Source organism: Lissotriton helveticus, chromosome 2_1 (genome assembly GCF_964261635.1).
Source record: "Lissotriton helveticus chromosome 2_1, aLisHel1.1, whole genome shotgun sequence".
NCBI lineage: Eukaryota > Metazoa > Chordata > Amphibia > Caudata > Salamandridae > Lissotriton > Lissotriton helveticus.
In genome coordinates this window covers 1,446,037,483-1,446,051,878 of record NC_136059.1, presented here as the reverse complement: position 1 = coordinate 1,446,051,878, position 14,396 = coordinate 1,446,037,483, and the positions used below count along the sequence as shown (strand labels likewise).

At 43.7% G+C, this 14,396-nt stretch overlaps 1 protein-coding gene across 1 annotated transcript in view; it reads left to right on the top strand.

Annotated features, from left to right (window-relative positions):
• The window catches only part of KCMF1 (potassium channel modulatory factor 1), a 251,875-nt gene that overhangs the window by 87,463 nt on the left and 150,016 nt on the right, over nucleotides 1-14,396 (top strand). The window contains exon 3 of the mRNA XM_078676369.1: nucleotides 804-943. Coding sequence (XP_078532495.1) covers nucleotides 804-943 — 140 coding nt within the window. The remainder of the gene's footprint in view (nucleotides 1-803; nucleotides 944-14,396) is intronic.

Sequence of the window (14,396 nt, the reverse complement as noted above, 5' to 3'; positions counted from 1 at the left end):
CTAGGATTTCGTACTGTGTGTGGTGCAAAGCTGTTGAAATTCGTATTTGGACCTAATGTTCTGTACTTGATTGCCATTGAGAATAAATTCCGTCTAGGTCAGCTTCACATGAAATGTGATTTACACATTGAAGCTTGAATGGTTGCAAGGAAATTCTTCAGCAGTGTGCTGCTGTGGCCATGTCAGACTCTGGTACAGCTAGGTATTATCTGCTGACTGGTCATTGCTTCTCATCCTTTAGGGCTCTCAAAACCTTTAGTTAAACATTGAAAATTCCTAGTGTGAGGATGCAGTTGTGGGTAGTGCTGCAAGTTATTGTGCTGGTCTTGAACCAAGAAGTACGAGCCAGGGTCTGTTCTTCATGCATGATTCAAATTATCATATAACAAAATCAACAAATGCCATTTGGAGTACACAGGTGACGGACAGGACATCGTAATGCAGTACTTAAGGTTGATTGGTGCGTATTGTGATGCAGTGTCATCTTGGGTAGGAATGTTCACATCTACAACCTGTGCATGTCATTGAAGCTGGGAATACTTTGCCAAATTAATTTCTGTACAAGGCCTGCTTATTTGCATTTTTAATTGTCCCGTTTGTGATGTAACTGGCATTTGCCATTTACTACTTGAACTGATGAAATTTGAGTAGAAGTTTCAGTATTAAAACTTAAAAGAATAACATTTTGAGGGTTATGTTAAATCTCCACAATTCTCAGGTGACATTCTGTAACTTTCATGCGTTTGAAGCACTGTGCTTCTTGGGATTTGGATTAGCTTATAACATTTTGTTCCTCTTTCCAGATTTGTACTATGGTGGTGAAGCCTTCTCTGTAGAGCAACCACAGTCTTTTACATGTCCTTATTGTGGAAAAATGGGTTACACAGAGACATCAATACAGGAGCACGTTACTTCTGAACATGCAGAAACATCAACAGAAGTGGTAAGCCTCCGTCCCATTCCCTGCTAAATTGTTCCCAGCCTTTTTGATTTTCTTTCTATTTGTGCGCACACAGGCCTTTTTTTCAGACCCATAGGATGTCCATACTGACAGAACATAAAGTTACTTTTTGCTAAAATAATTGTTATTGAAACAAATAGTATAGTCATTGCATTGTTCATTCCTTGTGTTGTACAAGAACAGGCTTCTCCAACGAGTAGCTTGTGAGCTAATGGTAGCTCCCCCACCTATATGTAGCTCTCCTCTGGCAGCTGAGCCTCCTAAATTAGAAGCTTTTACTTGGCTGAAGTAATATATGTACACCCAAACTAAAAGTGTGTATTCGAGAGAAAAACATGCGTATTTTCAGGATTAATAAGCATGTTTTTGGAAAAAATTTACATTTCCAAAATATATTTAAAGTTGATATTTGAATGCTAAATTGTGGCGTTGAGGAACTTTATTGCTAATATTACTTTGGTGCTTGGTGGTATTACAGCTATGACTGTTATGTATTGCCCATGTAACACATTCTATGCTGACAGTCTTTTTTTTTATCTTTACATTACTGGTGGCAACTGTGCCTGGTGCACCAACGTAATCACTCCTTGTAATCTTTCATATGGTGGCTACTAATAAATTCTTGTCTAAGGTGGTGGTCTCTGTTACAATACTAATAATATTAGTAGCTCAGGTTGTATTATAGAGGCACGCATGGCTTACTACGTGTGCCTCTACCAAGCAGCCTAAACTATGAATGCGTTTTAACCACGCATTCCTTTACCACACATGCCTTTACCACGAAATTTCACGGTAAAGGTATGAATGGTAAAGAGGTATGCAAGGCTAAGGTCGAAACCCCCCTTCCCCACCCTCGGCTACAAACTCTGTGGTCCAAATACCCTGATCCCCTACCAACCTCCATGCTGTTCCTAACCCTTAACAAACACTATCGACCCCTTCCTATCCCCCTGCGCTGTCACTAAAACTACACCAACCCTTTCCACTGCCCTTAGGCCTAATACCCAAGCCCCTATTTTAAAAAAGAACCCCCTCCCTTTGCCCTGAGGCCTAAATTCCTGTCCATTAATATACACTACCCTAACCCCCCCCTCACCACTGCACTGTCTTAAAAACTATCCCAATCCCTTTCGCTGCCATTAGGCTGAATGCCCAAACCCCTAATTAAAAGAAAAAAACTACTGCCCCCTCCCCAGCCCTGTAAACAACCTCAACCCTCCCCCAACACTTTAAACTACCCCAACCCCGGCCCTGTAAACTACCCCTGACCCCCCCAGCCCTGTAAACTACCCTGCACCCCCAGCTCTGAAAACTACTCCCCCCCCCCCCCCCCCAGCCCAGAAAACTACCCTGACACCCCCCCCCCCCTTCCAGCCCAGGAAACTTCCCGATCACCCAGCTCAGCACACTACCCCAACCAGAAAACTATCCACCACAGCCCTGCCCCACTTACCTCATTGCGGCTCTCTTCCTAGCGAGGTCTTCCTGCTTTCATCCCTGCAGCAACTAGATCACACACTGCCTTAACCACGCATGGTTTAGACAAGCGCGGTTACGTTTGCGAAGTCGGAACACGCGTGACTGAGGCCGCAGTGTTCCACGTGTTTTTCATTTAACATAAGTAGCTATTATTAATAAAAAGGTTGGAGACATTTGTACTAGAAGAACGTACCACAGTTCAAAAGGATTTTAGCTAAATGTATTATTCTTGATATATTCCTTTTACATATGGTTTCTTGGATACATTGTATTTAGTACTCTTTACCTGCTGTTCGGTTTCTTTACTAGTGCATTACATTGCTCAATTTGACACCCAAGGTGGTTTCGCTCTTTAATGGTCTATTAGCCATGGGCTTTCTCAAGGCAGTGAACAAATTGGGAGCATTTAAAAAAATATATATTTTCCATGATAAAATTGCTTTAGTACAGTTTTTCCTTATTCGTGATATTCAGCAGCTCTGTGTTGTTCAAAAGCAGTGCTGGCTCCCCCAGGACGCAGGGACTGTGAGGGCCTTCAGGCTTCCCCCACAGTCCCAGTGGTGAGTGGGTGCCCTGGAGGCACCCACTTTAAATGGTTAGGTCCCGGGCGATGGGGTTCCAGGGGCCCAATTCGGCCCGGGAGGGAGAGCCGTGCAGCCCCATCTGTAAATGACCTGGCCAAGGGGATGGGGTCCCAGGGGCCAAAATCGGCACAAGAGGAGGGGGCATGCGGCCTCCCCGCTCTCCTATCATTTTTTTTTTTTTGCATTAACAGCAAAAAAGGGCTTTTGTTCAGAAATGCAGGGGTGTTATCTGCTTGCTCGGTGGGGGCCTGGGCAGGCACACTGTCGCCAGGTTAAAAGATGTGGATGGCCCCAATGAGTTATCAAGCTCTGCTGTCCGTGCTAACCCAGCCTGAGCAACGTGGGGTGCATAGCTGTGCAGTGTTGCCACATCCCGCTGGTACTCCTGGAATATTGCTTGTTCTTGCTGCCACCACTGAACTCTTTTCTGCAGATGTTACAATTGACATATTTGCAAGACCTTTTCTTCCCAGCAGACCTCATCTGAAAAAATTGCCCGCCGAAAGACAACCTGGGTGGCTGACTTACAGGTGTAGGATTCTCATCTGAATCAGATGATGACATTCTGATCGGAGAAAATGAGCAAGTCAGAGAGGTAGCCAAAAAGGTGGAATCTGAGAAACACCTAATAGGCAAATGATGCAACAAGGAGGGCATCTTTCTTTCCTAAGTGAAGATATCCATATGAACCAATCACAATCTTTTCTTCTCGCGAGATCGCAAAATAAAGAGAACTTTCTTACTATCTCAACTACAATACATCAGATGTTTTTGTACTTTAAACAACACTTCTCATGTCTTACATTTATTCAAAATGACAGAAATGCACTGTTATGAACTTAATTCCAAATGTACGATCTCGGGAGCAGATCATGAGAGTTGGACAGGAAGTACAGCCCCCCTCGTTCTGCATGCATGAGATTGGGTGTTTGGCTTCCGCGATCAACTCGCAAGAGCCATAAGTTTGTAAACAGAACAATAAATACAATATACATACTGTACATTCAGTAATAACGTACCAGGTGAAAAAGAACTCCGTACGACAGATTAAAACAATATGTATAACTCTGCAGTCTCCCAAGCCCCCTCGAGAGTGATCACACACACCATAAAAAATAAATGGACATAATGAAAACACATACTTTACAATATAGGACAAATTGATCAGTGTATTTTTGAAATATACATATGAAGTTTGTTCTTTAACTCTAGAAATTCACTGGAAAAGAAAAACGGTTAAAGTTACAATATGTTAGGTGAATTTCTCAGTGACAATGTTAACGTTTTGAATAAAAATAGCACAGAAGAAACACAGTAAATCAAAGGGCTGCACAACACCAGCACATGAAACTACAGAGGTAGAGGTTGAGGGTGACACTCTGGTAAAAACTCTCTCAAACGGAGCACCCTGTTCAGTGCTTAAAGGGATGCTAAAGTCCTCCAATGATGAATGAGCCAGTGAAAGCCAAAGTGGTCATTCCACTTGTGGAGAAGCAATATAGGCTTGCACTTGAGTATCGAGCCTATATACAAGGCCAAAATGTTCCATAATCCTTAGTAGTGCACACTGATTGTAAAAGGGCATCTGCACAGGCCACGGGAGATACTCCACCTCATGACAGATGCTCAAAGAGAATTGTCGCTCCCAGAAAGCAGGTAGCTCTCGGGGCAATCACACAATGGAGCATTGCTAACTTGTTAGGCTTTCTCTCCTGGTACGACTAATACCACTAGGAGGAGATAAAGGAGCAGTGATATATCTACTAGGAGCCCTTTCGAAGAAGGGACAGGAGTTAGTTACTGAGGAGAGTACCGTAACCAATGCTAATATTAGAGTTTTCCTTGATGCCGCAGACACAACCTCTTCGGCTATCAATACAATTGTCCTCCGCAGGCATGTCTGACTTGGAGTGCCAGGGTTAAGACCCAACATGCAACAGTACCTTTTAAATATCCCCTTTGATGGAGAGCATCTGTTCGGCCCTCAGGTCAACCACATGGTCGAAAAGATAGAAATGGGCTCTGTCATAGCCAAGTATATGTTGATATTTGAGAAAAGGTGCGAAACGTTACGACACCAGCTGCTGCACTGCTAAATTTAGGAAAAGTATCCTCCATATGTAAACCAATTTTTAACGTTGACCAGAGTAATCAATGAAGTTCCCATTTTTAAATGTTCAGTAATCCATGTTTTCCATACTTATGAAATCACTTCGGAGACAAAAGTTGAGCTGGAATGTTTTATTCCTCATTTTCAAATGTCATATGCTGTTTATCCAAACGTAAACCTAGACATGTGTTGCCAACTTTCATTTAACCCAGTATAGTGGAAAAACCCAATGCATTTCGAACGATGTACGTTCTTCGTCAGGGGTACTGCAATAAATCAGAAATAACTGTTTAAATGACTGTGCATGAGCAATGCGGCTGCATGATGGTAAATAAAACAGTTTATCAGTAAACCCCTTAGCCAAGTATATGGACACCATACAGTCCCCCATTCACAAATCTGACTTTCAGAAGCAGCAGTCTAGTGTGGTTAACAAACCAGGGGGCTCAGGATTGAGACCCTGATATTAACAATATATGTACTCCTTTCAGGACCCCCGACAGCTTAAGTCCTTCCATACAGGCACACTTTGGCACAGACATTGCCACGTATTTCCTCCAATGTATTTGCTCCCCTGAGAAATAAGAGCAAGACGAAATCTGAGAGCTGGGATGGAAGTGTCTGGTGCTGTCAGCATCACTGAAATATCTTCACTAAAAAGCAATAACTTTTGTTCCTTTGCTTATGTGACAACCACCCGTATCTTTATCTGAACTAATCACCACAGTTTGAGACTCCATTGGCAGCAGGACTACCAATGGGTATAGCAGAAAGCCCTGTCTCCTGGTACCTGAAAGAGGTGAGAATAAGAAACCTCAACAGTTAACTACAGTTGAGGGGCCCTAGTAGAATTAACCTTCTTTTCAGATATAAGCTGCTCCTATTTCCATAACCTCACTCGACACAGCTTTTCGACATCTAGTAAAATGTCTAATTTATCACCCAGATCATCTTTTAGCTGCCACATAAAATGTAAGAGTGTTTTCACTGCATGAAGGAAGAATGGCCCAGGTACAAAGAACACTTACGAGTAGCGAACTGGATGCGGAATGGCTTTTTTTTGCAATCTATTCATCAGGATCTTTGCAAGAATTTTCAAATCTATATTTCGCCTTGATTTCGAAACCGTAGCTCGTACATTACAGGAGATTGTTACCAGACTTTGGGATTAGGGATCTGTGTAATCGTGGCTTTAACGACTATGGTCAATCTCATCCCTGAACGCTGTAAACAACAGAGGGAGCAACATAGGTTTATTGATTGTATAGAATTCAATTACAAACTTATCCTCTCCAATGGGTCTTGCCTGTTGATAGATCATAAAGGATCCTACTGATCTCTTTCTCAGTTATTTCGCACTTAAGACATCATATCAGATCATCAGTCAACAATAGCAAGGTAAAATTTGATAAAAAGGCAGATTATGTATCAATTGTATATGTCTTTTCTGAATTGTACAGCTCCCTGAAAAAGAAAGTGAATTCCGAGGCTAAGATGACTGGGTGGGATGAAAGGTTCCCCATTTTGTTCCAAATCGCAGATATGAAAAGGTGAGGTTCTTCTGGTGAAGTTGGCCAGCCAGAAACCTACCTTTTTCCTTTCTTCATTGTGTCTTTATTTCACATGCATTAGTTTGTATTTTGCCTGAGGTATAATTAAAACATTCAGTCTATATTTTGCTTTAGTTAGAGATCTTAGAGTGTCCGGGAATCTTGCTGCCTTGTAGTCAGCAAGGAGCTTCCACATATCCATGTCCAGCACTGAATGATGTTCTTTTACTTTTCTCTTAGCCAGAGCAGTATCTCTAATTATTTCCTCCCTAACTTAGTGTTCCACACTGCCCACATTGTTTGTTCAGAAGACAGACTCTTCATTCTCCTCTTGGTGCCTCGTTAAAAACAAGCATTTGTAATGCAATAGGCCTTGCATTTGCTAGAGTTTAAGCTATTGGCATTGTAAATGACAATATCTTTTATTTATCTGTTTTGATAATTAACACATAAAAGGCATTGTCTTTTACAATGCCAATAGCTCAAACTCTTGAAAATGCGACACCTTCACTGCCCAGAGCTGCTTGGAACGGGACAGGCTGCTTTGGAAAGTGAAAGCGCGCTTGGTATGCTGAAAGTTGCAGAAAAGAATGTTGTTCCTGCAGTAGGAGAAACATGTAGGAGAAACACATTAAAGAAAATAGTGCTTGCAGACTAAAGAAGACTACCGTGTAACAACAGAGGTAAAATGGCCGGTCCTCATGGGAGGTTACTAATGAAGACAAGGTGGCACTAAGGAGGGACTAACAAGCCTTTTAAGGAATCAGAAGTCAGCATTTACGAAGAACAATGACATAAGCCAATGGCAAATATGGGCATAGAGTGGGTGGGGCTTCAAGTGCATACTCAAATACAGTATGCCTCAGAGCCGCGCATGCGCTGCCCAGGCTCGACCTGATGAGTGTAATTGCTCTGTTGTCGGGATATTGTGGCAGGCTCTTTATACGTCCGGATCTGTTAGGGTAGCCAGGTTGAAGTTTAGTTAAGTCATGGCGCAACACACTAGCCTTTATTGCATGGGCACAGAGTGTTATATGCAAGAAAGCGGACGACATCAGGAACAAAAATTATGTAGGAAGGTATCTAATTAACACGAGAGTAGAATGTATACTCTTGTGCCACAGTTTGAATCAGCCACCTTAGTTCTGCAAGTGAATGATTAGTCTGCACCTCCTGCAGGAGTTTCCTGTCTATTATTTTTTTAGTTAGTTCTGCCCGATTTGTCCTGAGCTGAATCAGGGGTTAGGTTCCAGACTAGCCAGCCAACAACTTTCTGTTGCCCAGGGCATTCAGCATACTCTGAGGATGGCAACAAGTTCCTAGAAAAGCATGGGTAGGGAGTAAAGAATGAAGACTAGGGATGTCAGTAGTAATAAAACAGAGAAATAAAGCATTGTAATCCTTAACCACATGAATGCTACATCAATTCATCCTCTGTGCTGCCGATCCATTATTTCCATTGTTCATGACGAGCTCAGCTCGTCATGAGCACACAAGCAGTGTACTGCATGATGAGCTGAGCTCGTCATGAGCATGGAAGGGGTTAAGACAAACATGTTTTTAAGAAATAATACTAAAGTCATGTGATCTTGTTGGACAGCTCTTAGGGTCAAAAAGAGAATGCAAGACATTGCACTATGACTAAAAACTATTTACTTGCAGCACCTCCTGGCATTAAAGCAAATAGTTCTATCACTTTAAATCCAGTTTGCAAGCAGGTTTATTTTTAAATGAGGGATCAATAAGAAATATTTCTAAAGGTGTTCTCTAGGTCAGCATTTCCTAAGATTTTGACTTCTGTGGACCCCCAGTGAATCACTGCTGGAAGCAGGGATCCTTGTCCAAGCAATTTCTGATTTGGCATTCTAAACATTATCCATAAATAGATAAACAAGTATATATGGAATAAATAGACAAATTGTGTAATATTTGGCCTAACTCACAAACAAAATCCTCTGGAAATCAAAATTTTAATGGAAAGATATGAGCGTTTCACAGTTTAGTTTTTTTTCCCCCCTAAAAGATGAAGCAATATGCTAGACTCTAGTATATCAGTTTGTCTTTATTCATCCTAATGTACACTCCGTTTCTGTTGTCACATACCAGTGCTGCTTCAGTTGAGGTCACCAACGATTCATACTAAATTTCTTCTGCTTTACTTGTCCTGATGCTACAAATCAAGCTAACAATACCAAGTTCATTTTTATCTTCTAGTTTCAAATTCCTCCATATTTACAGTGTTTTAAATGTTTGAATTTGACTGTTTTATGTATATGTACTTTATTAATCTGCTATTACTTAATTTTAGGATGAGTTACGGGCCTCCTCAATAGGTGTCCTGGACCACAGTTTAACCCATAAACTGCTGATACTCCCCCCCCCCCCCCCACACCCCCCTCCCTAGTGCAGAGTCCTTTTTCCGCTTATTGACCTACGTAAGGGTATCCACTTCAAATTTGCATCCTTTTTTAGGTGGAGCCTAGCGCAGCGCACATGCGCTTCTCTAGGAGAGGGCCTCTTGGAATCACTCCAGACTTTCTGAAAACTTGTGCGTGTGGCTTTAGATTTTCCACACATTGTATTGGCCTTTACGTGTGACTTTCACAAATAATAGCACGCAATTAGCCAAAGGCGGGTGCATATCCCAACTTTTTATGAAAAGTTTACTCCCACGGCATCCAGCTTGCGGGAGCGGGCAGCGGCGTGCAGGGTGCCATCTGTTGTGGATCATATTTCAAATTAGCGCCATCGCTTTCACTTTAGCGGCCCCGCTTGTTTACATTTTAAAGGTCGGCCAGGAAACCATCCCAATTTCCATGTTGGGAATTATGCTTTTGTCTTATTTCGGGAGTCCTGTCTTTACAGGAAAAAGCACAAGCGCTTCGAAGCAGGTCGGTACTCAACGTGCAGAATACACACCTGCCTGCTTATTTCCATAGTCCTTCGCTGGATGATGCAGGTGTGATGTGTGCACCAGAACACTTCGCTGTAGACTTATTGATGCTTTTGCCAATCAGCACCTATTCCATTTTTTTCACTTTCTCCTAGTGCCTTGTTTTGCCAGAGTTTGGGTGCTACACAACATGCAGGGCATACACTACACCCTAAACCCCTCTTTTGCGAAGATGCGCATGCGGAATAACTGAGTTTTATATTTAACTAGCTTGGAGTTTTCCTTTTGTTAATGTTAGAGGCTTCAGTCCTAGAAGAAGGAGCATCGACTGAAAAACAGACAAGTTGCCACCCATCTTCCGGAACTTTTTTATTATAACTTAAACATTTTCAACATGCTGCACAACATTTACAATGCTTTACAACACATATTAAAAAATGTTAACAAAGCCAATAGCTCTATCTAAACACTTATAACTACCCCTGTAACTAAGGTAAAAAATTTGGGGATCCTGATGGACGTTTCCCTTTCTTTCAGGCCTCAAATCAATGCCTTATCCTCCGCCACACATTTTGTGCTTAGAACTATCAGGAAGGTCCTGCCATTCCTTCCGATAGAATATAAAAAGACAGTTGTGACCGGACTTGTGATGTCTCGGTTAGATTATTGCAATGCGCTCCTTCTAAACGCTCAGCAGGGTCTCTTAGACAAACTTCAGATCCTGCAGAATGCAGCAGCCCGCCTGATTACAGGCACGTCCAGGTTCGTCTCAGTCTCCCAGGACCTAATTAAACTACACTGGCTGCCAGTGCGGAAAAGAATCCTGTTTAAAGCACTCTGCGTGATTTTTAAAGCACTACACAACGCTGGCCCCCACTGCCTGATTCCTCTTCCAGTGGTACACACCTACCCGAGTGTTACGATCAGCCGAGCAGATGCTGGTTGTCATCCCCAGAGTCAGGAAGGTTTGCTGGGGAGGCAGAAGTTTATCCCTAGGCGCCGCCAAGGCCTGGAATGCGCTGCCGGCCAATCTAAGACAGATCCCTGACCTACTCATGTTCAGGAAGGCTCTAAAAACTTGGCTTTTCTCTCACTAATGCCCCCGCCCACCCCCACTAGCAATCAGCCAGCGCCAGGACACCTCCGGGTAACAGTGCGCTCTAGAAATGTCATAAATAAATAAATAACGCCAATGCTTGTTCCAACATCTTTGGGATTCTAAAGGCACCCAGGTAATATAGGTTGACAGATGTGACTCTGAAACAGTATGATGTATTTTTATTGTGACAGCCTTTTTTAGGAGATAGGTCAACACTATAATATGATCCCTCTGTTTGCTAGGCTTTCTGTCTGCCTGGTTTCTCCTCCGGTCTCTTCCTGCATTCTACACTCGCTCAGGATATCCCTTGAGTAAACAAAAACGGACCTTAATGGTCTGGTCTCAGTCTATGGGACAGTCTGTCACCTACAGTATAGTGAACAAGATCTATGACACAATGTGCCAGACACCTGTGTCTTCAGCGTGATTGAGACAAGAAACCTGCAAAAAGTGACTCCCCCGATGTTGGCTGTGACCAGGCAGCCCACCTTGTGAAAATAAACTAGCACAGCGGTTCTTTGTTGTGACCTATGCATAAAATACACATGTCCTTTTTATGGTTATTAGAACCATCCCATGGTTACGCCCCACCACCACTTTATAAGCCAACCAGATACCCTTGCGTCACTGCCCACCACACAATGGGTAGAGCGCCTTGCTTAGTCACTGACAAGAGGCTGTAGTTCTGGGATAGCACTGCGGTCCATGGTCTTTAGTGCCTTCACCTGGGTTTGAGCATGCGCAGTCTCCTCCAGCTCCCGACTCCGGCTACATCTGGACACCTGACTCTCGCGGATACTGACTCCTCTTTCCAGACTCCTCCTTTGACATCAGCAGGCTAAATTTGGTCTGATCTGGAGTCCTCTACTCCACGCTGTTCCTCCTGGAGTCCTCTACTCCACGCTGTTCCTCCTCTAAACTCTCGTTGCTCCGTACACCTCCTCTGACCTCTGGTACAACTCCCTCCTCATCACCTTCTGCTCAGGCACCATTCACTGGGCCAGCCCTCCCATAAACGGATGGGCCGCACCGCGGGGCATGAATGATGCATTTATAGAGCGCACAGCTACTCAGCAAGAATTTGCCATCGCTAATAGTCTCCAACTAGCTTCCAAGTGCCCCTAGTTGCAGAATAACCAGGTGTTTTAAGCTGTTTCCCCTAAAGACAGCCAGGTCCTTTTAGGCTCTCTGGGTCTTCAGGAGCCATTTCCAGGCTTGGGCTTGAAGAAACCAATAGAATCTTTATCCAGATCGAGCTCGACGTATCCTGGCTACCGAGGCCAGGCCATTTGTTGAAGACCTCAGGGTTCTGGATGGCGTGTAATGGGATACTCTCTTCCTGAGGTAGCCAGCACCCATGCCTTGAAAGGTGTTGAAAGTAAACACCAAAGCCTTGAATGTAATCCGCTTTCTCACTGGTAGCCACTGCAAGGCACTGAGGTGAGGGGACATGTGTCATGGGATTAAGAATTAGAACCAGTCTCGCCGCTGTATTTTAAACTACCAGCAAATGGTTGAAAAGATGCTCAGGCAGACCCAGGTACAAGACATCTGCATAATCTAGTCTGGAGGTGACCAGAGCCTGGACTACAGGTTTCCTCGTGTTCAGTGATAGCAGAGGTAAGAATTTCCTCAGTATAGGAAGTAGACCAAAGAACTACTGATTGGATTTGATGTTTCATCAAGAGAGCTATCGATGGAGATGCCCAGATCTTTGACTGTGTTTGAGCATAGGGTGGTGGTGACATGTCCCAAGGCCACCAGAGTATCCACTCTTCAGAGGGAGGTAAACCAAAAAAGATCATCTCTGATTTCTCGGGGTTACACTTAAGTTGATTCCTCACCAGCCAATTGAACACCCTGGAGAGGCATATTCTAATAGTCTCACTCCTCAAAGTGTGCCCCTATTTCAAAGGTGAAAAGCAGCTGGGTATCGTCTGCTTATGAAATTACTTTAACCCTGCATGCTTCCGCAAATAATGCAAGTGGGTTCATGTACACCATTCGCTGGGCCAGCCCTCCTATAAACGGGCTGGGCCGCACCACGGGGCATGCCTGTATCGATGTCTAAAACACTTGGTCAGTTCACCAGGTTTCCTGGCCAGGCGCCATCACTCCTCCCCCCCCCTCCCTCCACAACAGTCTGACCACACAACAGTTGATGGATCCCCCAGGAGAGAACCGAGAAAATACACAAAATGTAGCTCAATTCTGAGCTTTTTGGGGATAAAATAGGAAATGGGAGCTCTGCAAAAACTGCTTTTTTTCCCCTAAAAAATTGCATCAACTAATGATTTTTGGTGCTAAAGTCACCATTTTTCTAGCTTTCAGGAACATGCAGAACTGCATAAAAAAAATGTTTGAGGCATATGAGCTGTAGATCATATGCTTTAGCATAGATCGCCATCTAGTGTTGGGTCCGGATGTTTGCACTTTGTTTTTCTTCAAAGAAGTCTTTCCAGTCACGAGGTAGGTGACTCCTCTTTTGGGTGATAGTGCGCATGGGCATCGACTCCATCCTTAGATTTTTTCCCACCATGTGGTTCGGATGTATATTGGTGCGCTCCAATTCGGTATTGTTTCCGAATTCCTTTGATGGGCAAGCCTCTATCCTTGACTGTATTGTCATTGATTGCGGTTCCCCATTCGATGCGCATCGTTTCAACTGAGAAAACCTTAGATCGAGAAACTAGAGGCGGGCCTTGGATCTACCCGTGCAAACCAGGCAAAAGATAATTTGTGATCGTCTGGGAGATGCAACGCAGCAGCACTGTACCGGATAGCTTCGGCGAAGATAACGATATCCAACATCCAGTTGAAGGAGCTGAGGAAGAATGACTCTGACGTGGAAGAAGAACAGCACATCACTTTTGGTCAGCGTACCATGAGTACTGATGCCCCTCTGCCAAGGCAACATAAAACAAAGGCTACCGTACCCCCTTTGCCTCCGGGCTCAGGTCTTCACCTACAGAAATGTTCCGATGCCCCGCCCCCCAGCCCAGCTAAGAAACATAAAGAGAAGCCTCTGGCTCGGGCTCGAGCCAGCCCGCTCCTGGTGCCGAACCAACACCTTCGGCACCGAAACATAAGTTGAAGCATCTACCTGTCGCCACACCACCGGGACCGAAGACTACACCTTCGACACCAAAGACTTTGGAGCTGAAAGTCTTCACAGCTAAAGATTCGGAGCCGAAATCCTCCACATCTACAGGTTCAGAGCCGAAATCCTCAGCATTGAAAGGCTTGGAACCAAAACATCCCGCACCGAAACAATTGGAGCTGAAAACTTTACCACCAAAAGGCTCGGAGCCGAAACCTACCAAGCACAAATACTCTCAGCCTAAACCTTCAACACCAGAAGTGCCAGAGCCAAAACCTTTGGTGCCGAAATTGGCACATAAAAGGACACTCCATCCAAAGAGCCTCGGACTGATAAACCACCTTTAGATCCAAAGCAAAAAATACTTGTCATTAATCCTCAAACAGGTCAGATTCATGCCACTCTTCCAAAAAACTGAAGATTGATATACCAGAGGACTCTCCTATACCTCTTAAGACAAGCATTTACAATGCAATGGTCTCTGCATTATTAAAGGTAGAGCTATTGGCATTGCTCATGACATTTTTTTTTCATTTTCTTTTTTTTAAAAACCTAAATAAATGGTATTGTCATTTACAATGGCAATAGGTGAGCATTAGACAGTAGTAGAGAGTATTCCC